Here is a 14,558-nt window from a genome sequence, read left to right on the forward strand (position 1 = left end):
CATTAATTTACTAGTTTTATTGTGATTTACACATTTTTTGTTTTATTTCACAATAAATGTCGAATTTACTAGTTCTATGTCAGTTTTATAAGTTTTTGTTTGTTTACAAGTTCTTCGTGCAAATTACAATTTCCAACATTAATTTACCATTTTTTTCATTAATTTATTAGTTTTATGTATGGTTTATATATTTTTTGTTTTATTTCACACTTAATGTGAATTTACAAGTTTTATGTCATTTTTCTAAGTTTTTGTTTTGTTTACAAGTTCTTCGTACAAATTACAACTCCAACATTAATTTACTCATTTTTCCATCAATTTACTAGTTTTATGTGTGATTTACACATTTTTTGTTTTATTTCTCAATTAATGTCAATTTACTAGTTCTATGTCATTTTTATAAGTTTTTGTTTTGTTTACAAGTTCTTCGTGCAAATTACAATTCCAACATTAATTTACCATTTTTTTCATTAATTTATGAGTTTTATTTGTGGTTTACATATTTTATGTTTTATTTTACACTTAATGTGAATTTACTAGTTCTATGTCATTTTTCTATGTTTTTGTTTTGTTTACAAGTTCTTCGTACAAATTACAACGCCAACATTAATTTACCATGTTTTTCATTAATTTACTAGTTTTATGTGTGGTTTACATATTTTTTGTTTTATTTCACACTTAATGTGAATTTACAAGTTCTATGTCATTTTTATAAGTTTTTGTTTTGTTTACAAGTTCTTCGTGCAAATTACAATTCCAACATTAATTTACCATGTTTTTCATTAATTTACTAGTTTTATGTGTGGTTTACACATTTGTTTGTTTCATTTCACACGTTATGTCAATTTACAAGTTGTATGTCATTTTTCTAACTTTTTGTTTTGTTTACAATTTCTTCTTGCCAATTACAACTCCAACATTAATTTACCCATTATTCCATTAATTTACTAGTTTTATGTGTGGTTTACAAATTTTTTGTTTCATTTCACACTTAATGTCAATTTACAGGTTGTATGTCATTTTTCTAAGTTTTTGTTTTGTTTACAAGTTTTTCTTGCCAATTACAACTCCAACATTAATTTACTCATTTTTCCATCAATTTACTAGTATTATGTGGGATTTACACATTTTTTGTTTTATTTCTCAATTAATGTCAATTTACTAGTTCTATGTCATTTTTCTAAGTTTTTGTTTTGTTTACAAGTTTTTCTTACAATTTACAACTCCAACATTAATTTACCATTTTTTTCATTAATTTACGAGTTTTATGTGTGGTTTACATATTTTATGTTTTATTTCACACTTAATGTGAATTTACTAGTTCTATGTCATTTTTCTAAGTTTTTGTTTTGTTTACAAGTTCTTCGTACAAATTACAACTCCAACATTAATTTACTACATTTTCTATCAATTTACTAGTTTTTTTCTATTTTTAATTTTTTTTAATTTTGTAGACCAATTTACCACTCTAACACTAATTTATCCGTTTTACCTTCAATCTACGAGTCATACGTGTGGTTTAGAAATTTTTTGTCTTATTTCACATTTATTTAGAATTTGGGTTATTTAGTTTAGGTCAATTGCCTCAACTTAAATTCAATGTGAAAATGGTTAAAGAGTTGGATTATTGACATTTTATGATTTAGATAGAATGATATAAGGGTGGGCATGAGTTGGGTTTGATAGGGTTAGTGAAATTCTAACCTGGTCTACTTTTTAATGAGCTGAGATAAAATCCATCCAACTTAACTAAATAAACTTGTTTAACCCAATTTTACCCAAACCTTATATCGTCTGGTTAAGTTGATTAGGTTGAAGGTCAAATCAAAATTTTAAATTGAACAATGAAAATGATATAAAACTTGAAATGAAACTTATTAAAATCAAATATAAATCTTTTATAACATGAAATTTTCATTCACTATATAGTGTACGTAAAGAAAGTTAATAAATTAACTATCTTTAAATTAAGAAAATTTCCACAAAAAGCATATAGATTTTATTTCTCCTACATCTCCTTTTCCAATTCCAAATTCAAACTTTTTAGATAATTAGCTAGCATCATATACAAAAATAAAATGAAAGTGATACATAATTATGTGCCATTAAGTATTCACTAAAAAATAAAAAGAAATTAAAAACAACTTACTTTTATATTAATCTTATAAAATAATAAATTTACTTATAAGAGAGTGTGATTTTGGTTTTGGAATTGTAGTCTAGAGTAGCAGATGCAAGAATGAAATAGCCTCTTCTATTAAAAGATTAAAAAGAATAAAAAATTAGATAAGCCATTTAAGTCTTTATAATTTTGCAATTGAGAATTAACACATTATCATTATCCTTCTTCTTCTTCTTCTTCTTCTTCTTATTATTATTATTATTATTATTATTATAGATTTGGTTGGGTTAGACTAGTTAATTATAATTGATCCAGCCCAAACTAATTATTAATTAGGTTTGAAAAAAACAGACTCAATTAAACCACAATAATGTGCTCATGGTGCATTTACTAATCAGTAATCAGAACAGGCTACAATCAAAATCAAGAATGTGAATAAGAATAAGTTATTTATTTGATCTGTAGAAATTGAAGTCGGAATGAGATTCATTTCCATTGATGTGTTTAATTTGTCTTGAAATCGGAATGAATTATCATAATTTACTTAAATGCCCTTTGTTGATTATTGTCAATTGGTGGTGGTAATAATAATAATAATAATAATAATAATAATCATCATCATCATCATAATAATAATATTTATTAAAATAGTATTATAATTATGATTACTAATTCATTATTGTTATTATTTATTAATTTCATGATTTTGTTATATGATTATTATTTATGAAAATATTATTGTAATCAAACTTTATAATTATTATTAAAATAATAAGTTATTATTATTAATATTTTATTATATTATTATTTAGTAAAAATATTATTATATTTATAATTTTGTTGTTATTATTATCAGTATGAAATTATTTCATTATTATTTATTATAATATTATTATAATTCTAATTCATTATAATTTATTAATCTTTTATTATTATTATTTATTTAATATTATCTAATTAAAATTTATAATAATTAATTAAAATATTTTTATAGTTATTATTTATTAAAAAAATTCAATATTATAACAATTATGGCACCCTCCCATATCATAGCAATGACAGGACCGGAGGTTATGTACCCAATCAGAGCACCAAAGAAAGGCTTTGACAACAAATCCTCATAGTGCTTCTGAGCAAAAGGGCGGTCCACAGTCATAAGCTTCAAACCCTTCAAAGAGAAACCCTTCTTCTCAAATCTGCTGATGATTTCAGCAACGAGCCTCTTTGGACCCCATCGGGCTTGATCATGATGAAAGTTTGTTCCATTTCTTTGAGATTCAGAGAAACCCAATTGTTTGAGAATTGAGTGAAATACCACCACTTATAGGTGAGAGAATAATGCATGCTCTATATATATACAAATTTGCTGTCTTGGTCAAAACAATGCAAATGCGATAGAGGAGAATCAGTAAAGAATGACGAACCCAGCCCGGTTCTCCTCTTGACTCCCGACGCCGAGTCGTTATCGTCGGACCAAAACCACTTCACGAACACGAACCTAGCTGCTTCACGAACACGAACCATTGTAGAGCTTCTTTCTCACTTCTTTTTGGCTCAAACAGTTTTCAAAGCGAAGATTGCAGTAAAAGAGGAACGATCGAGGAAACAAAATTCGGGTTAGCCAGCAAACCCGATTGCTTCGAAAATACAAAATCCGGCGTGCTACGATTTTTAGATTCGATTCCGGGACCTTCGAATTATGACCAGACTTTGATTCTATTTGGACTTTCGTAGATTTCAATTTTAAAATATATATAATTTTGAAATTTTAACCGGTTATTTTTTTTAAATAAATGTTTAACCGGTTGTAAACCTGTTAATGAAATTTTTTTAAATACTTTTATTATATTATAGTTATTAGGTATCGTTGATCTAATCCAATGGCCCACGTTTATTACGGTATCAATGCCGTAAATTTATTTACGGCATTATAGAATTTTCCTTATTATAATCATAATAATAATTATTTCTAATATTAATATCATTAATTACTACTACTACTATAATTATTGTTATTATTATTGCTGCAACAACAAAAGCAGCAAAAATTATGACTTTTAAAATAAAAATAATGATCATTACAATTGTTATCGTTACTACTGCTATAATTGTTAATAATTTTTTTAATTATTGTCGTCTTATTATTATTACTACTACAAGTTTTACTTACCATCAGTTTCAATTATTTTGCATGCATGTTAATGTATTTGAAATATAAAGTAGCTGGTTTCAAATATATGAAATCTGGAATTTTTCAAACAAAAATAAAAGAAAATGATAGATAAAAAGCTGCATTCACAATACCATTTGGCCAATATGAATGAAATGTTATGTCATTTGGATTAAAAAATGCTCCATCAAAATTTCAAAGAAAAATAAATGAAATATTCAATCCATATTCAAAATTCTTAATTGTTTTGATGATGTCTTTATATTTTCTTCAAATATAAAACAACATTTTAGACATTTATCAATTTTTTTATCAATAATGGGCTCTGATAGAGCTAAAACACCACTAAGCGGGATCGGGCAACCCCAGCTATATCGTTATTAAGAATGCTCTGTAAACTAGGAGGAGCATCAGTAAGAAATTGCAAGCCTAAAGGAAAGGACAAACTAAAAGAGGCCAGAAAATCTGCTGCTATGTTCGCTTCTCTATAGATGTGGTTCACTCTCACGATCCAGTCCCTGCTAAGCAGCTCCCAAATGGCAAGGATGAGAGAGTGATGCTCATTAACAGGAGTGGTCGGATTCTCCAAAATTTGAGTAACAGATTTGCTATCAACTTCCACCCAAATCCTTCGGAACCCACTTTGCCAAGCCACGCAAAGCCCGTGGTACAAGCCCTATATTTCTGCAGTAAGAACAGAACAAGCGCCAAGGTTGACGCAGAACCCAAACTGCCAAACTCCCCAGTAATCCCTAACAAGACCTCCCGCTCCTGCAACACCCGAGTCTTTCCTAGCACCATCAGTATTCAATTTCACCCACGGCCAGGATGGAGAGCTCCAACGGATCCACTTCTCAACATGTCTCTTCCCAGCACCGAGAGAACTGTTGAAGCATCTTTGAATTTCAGCAACCTGCGAATAAATATCCAACATGATACGATCACTTTCCCACTTCTCATGATTAAACATGAGCTTATTTCTCCAAAACCACAGCCTCCAAATTACAACCCCAAAAGTTAACGACCATTCTTGTGAATCACCATGAGAGCTAGCCGTATAAAGGTTAGAAACCAACCAATCTGTGAGGCCATCCAAAAAGAAACTTTGGTGAGCTCTATTAATCAAAAGACGCTTCCAAATTGCCATTGAATAGGGGTAGTCACGCAACACATGTAGCGTATCCTCCCGGACAAATCCACAATGCTCACAAGCTGCATCCATGGCTATTCCCCGAGCTGCAAGCTCACAATTAGTCTTGAGTCTGGAATGAAGGGCTTGCCAAATAAAAACTCTGATCCTCTGCGGTCCTTTCCAAGACCAAGCTAGCTTCCAAACCGAACTCTCCTAAGATAGCCACGGCTTAGCAAGGATCATATAAGCTGAACGAAAAGTGAAGTGACCCGAAGGGGATGCTACCCAATAAAAATTGTCAGTCCCATTGCTCGAAGACGGAGGCATAATGGCCGCAATCCGTAACAAAACGTGATGGGGCAGGAGATGGCTAAATTTGTTCCAGTTCCAGGAGCCATTCAAAAGCGTAAACTGAGCAACCGGTTGAAGACTTATATCATTGGGAATGCTAGAGAGAGCTAAGTTCGCCAAAAGTTGATCATCGATCACCCAACAGCCCCACCAAAATCGGACAGTCGTTCCATCACCAATAGACCAACATAGACCCCGTCTGGTAGGCTCCCAAGCTCTCCCCACAGCCTTCCAAAGGGGGGAACCTACACTTGTACGGAAGTTATGGTGGGTATCAGTTGGGGAAAGACCATATTTAGACAGCAACCACAAGCTTTTCAGGTTCGATCATAATAAGCCATGCAATTTTCATTATAAAAGCTTTATTCATGAGAGCAAGCTTCTTAAAGCCAAGACCACCAGCAGATTTTGGCTGACATACTCTATCCCAACCAATAAGGCTCATTTTCCGATGCTCCCCATTACCACTCCAAAGAAATCTTCTACACATTTGTTCAAGCTTAGAGGTAATACTTGCTGGCAGGTAAGTTGATTGCATTGCATAGATGGGAGCAGCCTGTAGAACAGTCTGAGATAGGGTGATCCTACCTGCCAGAGAGACATTTATCAATCTTTAGTAACATACTAACGTTGTCAACAAAATAGATTAGTTGTCTAAGTCAAAAATTAATTTGTTTCAAACCAAAATTAGATTTCCTGGTCATAACATTTATCAAGGGACAATAATACCAACTGACAGATCAATAGCCTTTGTTGACAGATTTCCAATCCAAATTATTGCAAAAACTCAACTACAAGGATTCTTTGGAAGCCTTAATTATGTTGCAGATTTTTATCCTAACTGTAATCTTTGTAAACCCTTGCATGAAAGATTGAAAAAGAACCCTAAACCACGGAAAAATGAACATATGCAAATTGTTAAATAAATAAATCACAAAATCAAGTTTTCACCTTGTTTGCACACAGTTGATTCAAATGCTTACAAAATTATTGAAACCGATGCTTCTGAAATAGGATATAGAGGTATCCTCAAACAAAAGAAAAATAACACAGAACAAAAAGTTCAATTTACATCCAAGTATTGTAATAAAACTCAACAACATTATTCTACTATAAAAAATGGGATCTCGTCCATCGTTTTGTGCATTATAAAGTTTCAAAAGAGAGCTATTAAATAAAAAATTTCTTGTATGTGTTGATTGCGAAGCTGTAAAAGTGATTTTACAAAAAGATGTTAAAACTATAGCATTAGAACAGATTTTCGGCTGATAGCAAGCAATTTTAAGTGCTTTTTACTCTGAGATCAGTTTTTATCGGAGGCCCAGGAATTGAAGAACAAGAAGCTCTCGCTGGTTCTCTTGAGGATGATCCACGTTTGAGGCCAGAGGATCCTAAGTTCAAATTTTCAAATTCTAGTGCTCTTTGTCGAGGAAATGATATTGTTACACTGCCATCAACTTTAGTTTTTATTTCTTTTAGTTCTCTATTTTGTACTTTTAAAATTGTGTAACATTTTCCATAATCTATTTTTAATTTATCTAGGAATAGTTACTTTTGCTTTGTGGACATCAGTTTGGAAAAATAAAGTTTCACTTATAATAAAGAATGTTCAAAATAGAATACAAAAGAATAGAAAAGCAAAACCAAGAACTATATATAAAATATAGAATTTTACAACTTCAACAAACTATTGAAGAAACAATTTGTTGAGGCCTACCAAATGCTTTTGGGAAAGAAAACAACATATGGTTGACCTTCCTTATGAAAAAGACTTGGATGAAAAAACAATTCCAACAAAAGCTAGATCAATACAAATGAACGAAGATTTAGAAAATCATTGTCGAAAAGAAATTGGTGATCTTTTGAACAAAAATTAATTAGAAAAAGCCAATCTCCTTAGAGTTGTTCAAATTTTTATGTAATGAAGAATGCTGAAATTGAAAGAGGTGTACCAAGATTAGTGATAATTTGTAAACCTCCGAACCAAGCTTTAAGATGGGGTAGGTATCTAATTCCCAACTAAAAGAAATTATTACAAGGACTTTATAATGCTAAAATATTTTTTATCATGAAAATAACTTTTGAGAGGTGTCAGTTTTCAAAAGGAACTACCTCTTTGTTTTTGTTCAGAAAAAGAGTTGTTTTTCAGCTGATTTCAAAATCTGTTCTAGAACTATTTATAGCTCTAGTTTTGCTTGAGAAATCGCAAGAGTTACATTTGGAGATTTTTCAAGCAGTGAGATATGTACTTGAATAAGTTTCTCTTTTGATAAATCTTTTGCAGAAGAAAACCACCTAAAAACAGTCAAAAGCATCTTATGCTCAATCTTCTAGTACTTCAAAAACATCTATGATTTAGATTTGTGAAAATGAAAAAGCTATCAAAGCTCAAAGAGAAAGCTAAATCTAGTTCTTTTCCAAAAGATTTGTCAAAATAGAAATTTATTCAATTATAGACTTCATCTGCTCAAGCAAAACTAGAGGAAGAAATAGTTCCAAAACAAATTTTGGAATCAGTTGCAAAAACAAAGAGGTAGTTCCTTCTGAAAATCTGACACCTCTCAAAAGCTTTTTTTAAGATCAAAAATATTTTGAGAAACCTTTGAAATAAAAAATTCTTACTTTAAAATATGAATATATTTGAAAAAATCCAAAAAAAGTTGTAAAAAAATCTTCTTCCAATAGGATTTCATTTCACACCAAAAGATTTCAGGAAAAAAGTTCTATAAATTTATTTTGATAAATTCATATTCATCCGAATTCAAACATTACCCTCATCTAAACCATCTAAATTCTATTAACCATTCCATAGTCTAAATTTTGAAAGTTCTTATTCCTTTTAAGTGGGAAACTAATTTAATCAAGTATAAAAAATTCTCCCATAGTTTTAACCCTCCAAATTATAATTATTGGGATTACCACCAAGCATGGCTGAATGCTTTTTTGCTTCAAAATGAAAGCAATAGACTCCCATAGTTTTTCCGCTTCAAAAGAGGAATCAATTTTACATTTTCATATTAGTTCATTGAATGGTAAAATTACTTTGGTCCTATCATAGAAATCCTCCTATTTATAGTTGCTGAAGGATTTACAACCTTCAAAAATAATTTCCTCTTATCCAAAATAGATCACAGATTCTAGGTTTTATTGCACTTTTTCTCGAAATTTTCCATTTCCTTGATTTGTTCATGGGAATATGCTTATATCATTGTTACCGAAGATATTTCATCTTTCGGAAGAAGTTTCAAAGTCAAATACTGGGAAAAATTCAATTCTCAAAATGCTTTCGAAACCAATGATCTCAAATTTCTTGAAAATTCCAACTAACCCAAAAATCTTACTGAGACATTCCTCACCCAATTTCTCCAGTAAAAACCCATCTCAAGTTCAAAACTTGTTTCAGAAAAAACCAAAAGTGAGTACAAGAAGCATTTGAAAGATATTTTGTCATAACTTTCAGATGATAAAGAAGATAAAAAAAAAAACAAAAGAAGAATCAACTGCTAATCTGACACAAACCAATGAAGATGATTGATATGGAATACTGCGAAATATTATGTAACAGTATCATATGCAAAAGTCACTTGGCAAATGGGGAATACTGCAAATCACATGGGAAAAGCTAGATATTCTTGACAAAAGTTGGCAGTAATGTAAAGCAAAATAATAATGTGAAATAATTACTTTGGCAATAATGGAAAGAAAAATTTCTCGCTAGATGACCTAGACTTCTAGGTATAAACTTATAGACAAATTAAAAGATAAACATGGAGGAGAGATTCCTTATGATAAACTTGCTTATGGAGAATTAAGTAGTTTTATTCAAAAGGAAGGAATGAAAATTTGTAAGGCTATGAAATTACAAAAAAATCAAATGGGAACAAATTCGAACTAAAAAAGACTTAGGATCGTTTTGTGAACAATTTAATCCACACTTAGGATCTTTTTAGGAACAATTTGATCCTCAGTAGTCCAAACTTACGTAGACAAGCAAGAAAAAGAAAATCTATCAAAGATGTGATGGAAATTGTGCTGGGAAATCATATCCTAGAAGATGAAAATTTTATAACGAAAAAGAAAATTCAAATTTCTACAATAGACCAGAAAAACCAAATACATAAAAAAAGATGAAAAGTCTCAAGAAAATACTACAAAAAAATTCACAAAAAGTTGTACGTATATTAAATGTGAAAAACCTAGATACAAAGCAAATATTGTCGAATGAAAAGAAAAATAAACCAATTAGAACTTGATGAAGAAATTGTTAAAAACCCTGAACTTCTATTAATTGAAACTTCTTTTGAAATTGAGGAACAATACGATAGTTATGAAGAACCACAAATAGATGAATTGCTAAAACTTCAGATAGCGAGAAATAAATTAATGTCTTACTAGAGACCAGACACTTGCTAGAAGTTGTAAACAAAATTGAAAATTTTGAATTATAAAAAAATTAAAACAGACTTTTGAAAATGAAAAAAAAAAAATCAACACCCTACACTTTATAATTTGAAAGACATATTAGAAAAATTTGATGACAAACCCCCCAAAACAAGTTTTTATCCGAGATTTACAAACTGAAATTCACCAAATTAAAAATAAAATTAAACAACTTAAGACGGAACAAAGGCAAAACTCCAAATTAATAAAATAAATTAGTGCAAAATTTCAAAGGAAAAAAAATCCAGGCAAGGCACGTGAAAACCAACACTACAAGAAAATTTGTAATAGATGGCAGCCACTTTCACTACAAGAAATATTATCTTTTACAACCAATCAAAAATGCTGTGAAAACACAATTACAACATTTATAAAAATGTCCTAACGAAGGATGCAGTAAATAACATCAAACTTTTGTAGCCTTTTTCAACTGCGGTAAGAAACTCTGCATAAAATAATAATAACGGCATTATTAAAATGCAGTTTTCTAGGCCATTTGCTATAAGAGTAAATTGCTGCCAAAATTAGTAAATAAATATGAAAATCTGCTGCCAATAAAATTGATAACAGTTCAATCAATTGAAAATAATCTCCATAAAATCATTTGAACTTGGCATCCATACAACAAAAATTTAGTTGAAGATTGTTAAATCTCTACACTAAATATAATACTCAAAGTGTAAACTGAAACTCTTACCCAGGTTAATGTTTTTTTTCCCCTGACTTGTAAATTCAAGTATATGTATGAACAAAAATAGAAACTATAAGCCAACTCCAACAAGATATAGTTTTTTGGCCAAGCAATTGTGCTTCCAATTGCATCACTAAGAACATGAAACTCAGATGTAGCACGATATAAGGGAGTATCTTCAACCAGTGCAATTGTCACCCAAACTTTCCAGCAATCTGGTCCAAGACATATATGCTGTACTTTGGCAAGTGGATCTCTTGATGCAATTGTTCCTTCCCCTACAACTTTTCATGTTCCCATCCAATCTAGTAATCTACAACGAGCATTTTCAATATTTGTGAAAGTGCTTCCACATGTTTTAGCTTTCTATAATAACAAATAAAAAATCTAATTAGAGGCAAACAATTATAATACGAATAAATTCAAACGGTTTTTCCAAGCTCAAAATTCTAATCATTTTTTTCATAAAGAGAATGGTTCTTTATCAGCAACAACTGAAAAATCTATTCATTTTAGTGTTAAACAGAGTTTGAGGATCAACAATAAATGATGCATAGCATTTATAAAAATCATAAAAATCATCACTTACTTTCGCATGTGAAGTGTCTTCCGAACATTTCCTCTTGTGGCTTGTCTCATTGTGATCCTAAAAATATCATAAAGAAAGAACAATTCAAGTAAGAAAAATACTTGGTTTACGTATTATATAATTCAAAGCTAATAGTAAAATATTAACTTACTAGTTGAATGTCTCGAGAATTTTTCATCATGCTATCTATGTCAATTCGATCCTAAAAATATATGAAAAAACTATTATTAATCAAGTATTGCTTCTAACTATATTGAACATAAATTTTCTTAATCATATTTATTACCGCTTGTTTGTTAGTGTTCTTAATGAATGCAGCCTTGAGTTCCTCGAATAGTTTTTTGAGATCTTTTAGTTCCATTTTAATTTGTACAGTATGAGACTTGCTAAGTGCTTCTAAATTCAACAATGTTGGTGTAACTCCAGATCCAGCTCCTCGTACACGCCCATTATGTTCTTTTCCTAGCACATGGGTCAGAGCATCACCGTGAATTGTTGAGGCATCTTCACTCACTTGTGTCCTTTGATATTCATTATTTTTTTTTGAATCCATGGAGAATTTTTATTGTTAATAGCAAAAAAATAAGAATAAAGAACTAAAAAATCACAAATGAATTTATCACCAGTTTTTCAGCAACATCCTCATTAATTGCAGTCCCGTCCTTCTTAGTATGTGCACGAATCCACACATCAACTCTAGTTATCGGTGATTTTGGTCTCTCTTGCATCTAAAATATGTAGTGGAGAACATTTGATTACTCATCTAATTTTTTGTTTAATAATAAATAAACTTAATGATATGATTTTTCTAACCATTTCATGTCTTAAACGAGCCATCCCTTTTCAACTTGTCCTGTGGATGTTAGTTTGTTTTGATCTCATTTTTTTAAACCTCTTACTCTTCAACTATAGTAAGAAGGTATGTTAGATTAATGACACTATTCTTGTACATTAATAAGAAACTATACTTGTACATTAATTGGGAAAGAAACTTACTTTAAACTCAGCAGAAACTCTCTCTTTAATAAACCTTTGCCATTATTGCTCAGATTTTATGTTCTTTGATTTCAAGCCTTCCAATGCCTCAAGCTTTCTTGTTACATCATTGCTTTTAACCAATGCTCTAATTTTACGTGTTAAAACTAATTTGTAATTCCTCCAGCTCCTACCCATTGCACTCATTATATATCTTCTATGACTTCCATCAACATTAAATTGTTGCTGCATTTAAAGGGAAAAATAACATTAATAATTAAATTTGATGAGTTAAATAATATTTACCACAAAAGTAGGATGCTACCTTAACACAAGTCCAAAGTCTTTCTCTTAAGTCTGATTCCACTCTATGCCAACTATCCAAGGTCAACGGTACCATTTGTCGCACTAAACAACCAATAAAAGAAGATAACCTATTTGAATTTCTACCAACAGGTTGTCCATATTCATTAAAAATGACCTCAATACGTTTTCCATCAATAAGTGCTACAAAATCTATCTTTGCAGGGCCCCTTGTCTTCTTTTTCATATGAAGGGAGAGGGCAGTTGTAGCATCAGAATCAGATTCAGAGTTAGAATCTGTATCTGATTCTGAAAATTCTATGTCTTCTAGGTATTCAAGCTCATCTCTAAGAGCTGCAGCTATAGCTCTACGTTCTTTCTTCGCCCCTTTTACTGCTTGTTTAGATGACTACTAACACACATATATAAACATGAGAATAATTCAAGATATTAAAATCTATTATTAGCAATTTTTTGGTTTGTTAACTTACTTCACCATCATCTTTTGACATTTCCAAAACACAATACACCTGAAAACAATAGAAATGATTATATCAAAGACTTTTTAGGTGCTGATAACTTTATCCAATAATAAGAACAAGACACTGATAATAGAAGTGATTCTATATTTTAATTAAAAAATGCATAAATTATAGTTACTTTATAAAATTATCCAGTAATAAGATTAACAAACCTGATCTAATAAGTTCTTTAAGAAGTACAATTGTGCTCTAACTCAAAAAAGAAAAAAGGAATTAGCAGTAAAAATAAATAAAAAATTCTAATATCTAAAGTCTTGATGTTATTGTCCTTACTCTATATATGGTTCCACGGCAGCACTATTGTATAGCACATAACGGTGAGCAATTTGCAATTCTTCTTCAGATAGATCAATAAGTTCTCCAACAGTGAATGGGTGACCTCCCAAAATCATTTCATCACCTATATCTTCATTACGATTATGTCGAGAACCTAATGCACCAACTTGTTTCATGTATCCACTACAAAATCTCATGCATTCTTCAGCTAGATAACATTCTGCTATACATCCTTCTGGTCGTGCTTTATTCCTAACATATCCCTTCAATTTTTTCATAAATCTACATAATTTATTTTAAAAAAGAAAAACATTAGTTGTACTAAAAAATAAACTATAATAAAAATCATGATATTAATGCTAACTTAACACACCTTTCAAAAGGATACATCCAACGATATTGTACTGGACCACACCGTTGAGTTTCATGTCCTAGATGAATTGTCAAGTGGATCATTGTTGAGTGTTAGAAAATGCATATTTATAAAGGAGAAAACTGTCATTTTACATTTCAAGTCTTACTAACACCTTTACTTTTATGAATTTAACTTTCTTTTGATTTAATTCCTTTTGTTTTATTTTAATTAAGTATTTTATGTATTTTAGGGGCATCATAGTCATTTCACAATAAACGAGAGATCAGATGCCAAAATGGACATCACTTTTGAACTCAAGACGGTCGAAAACCTTAGGAGGAGCATAAAAGGAAAAATAGCATTGTTCACATGTACGGTACTATTCACGTGTACAGTACTGTATACGTTACTGTTCATGACACTGTTCATATAGACGGACGATGACGTGGCATTGACCGATGATGTGGCATTGACTGATGAGGTGTCACGATCCTGTTGGGCTAAAATTCTTATGTACTGTTGACGGTGACGTGGCAGCATATCAGTGGACGAAAAATCTCGCGTACGATACATGCATCACACAGGATTATTTTCAACCAAACCGCGTTATTG

At 30.6% G+C, this 14,558-nt stretch overlaps 1 protein-coding gene across 3 annotated transcripts; it reads right to left on the reverse strand.

The window, feature by feature from the left end:
- Window positions 1-11,193: 11,193 nt before the first annotated feature.
- Window positions 11,194-13,315, reverse strand: LOC18040378. Of its 3 annotated transcripts, none has more exons than XR_002905499.1 (5): window positions 13,265-13,315; window positions 12,796-13,182; window positions 12,492-12,716; window positions 11,496-11,552; window positions 11,194-11,272 (listed from the first exon to the last, which is right to left on the reverse strand). XR_002905499.1 is itself a non-coding variant. In XM_024184613.1 (4 exons), the coding sequence occupies exons 1-3, from the start codon at window positions 13,283-13,285 to the stop codon at window positions 12,534-12,536; spliced, it is 591 nt and encodes a 196-aa protein (XP_024040381.1). In that variant the 5' UTR covers window positions 13,286-13,315; the 3' UTR covers window positions 12,119-12,223; window positions 12,492-12,533. The 3 variants fall into 3 exon arrangements, 1 of the variants encoding a protein (XP_024040381.1); XR_002905500.1 differs by lacking the exons at window positions 11,194-11,272; window positions 11,496-11,552 and adding exons at window positions 12,119-12,223; window positions 12,309-12,401; XM_024184613.1 differs by lacking the exons at window positions 11,194-11,272; window positions 11,496-11,552 and adding an exon at window positions 12,119-12,223.
- Window positions 13,316-14,558: the final 1,243 nt, after the last annotated feature.

Source organism: Citrus clementina, unplaced genomic scaffold (assembly GCF_000493195.1).
Source record: "Citrus clementina cultivar Clemenules unplaced genomic scaffold, Citrus_clementina_v1.0 scaffold_5, whole genome shotgun sequence".
Lineage (NCBI taxonomy): Eukaryota > Viridiplantae > Streptophyta > Magnoliopsida > Sapindales > Rutaceae > Citrus > Citrus x clementina.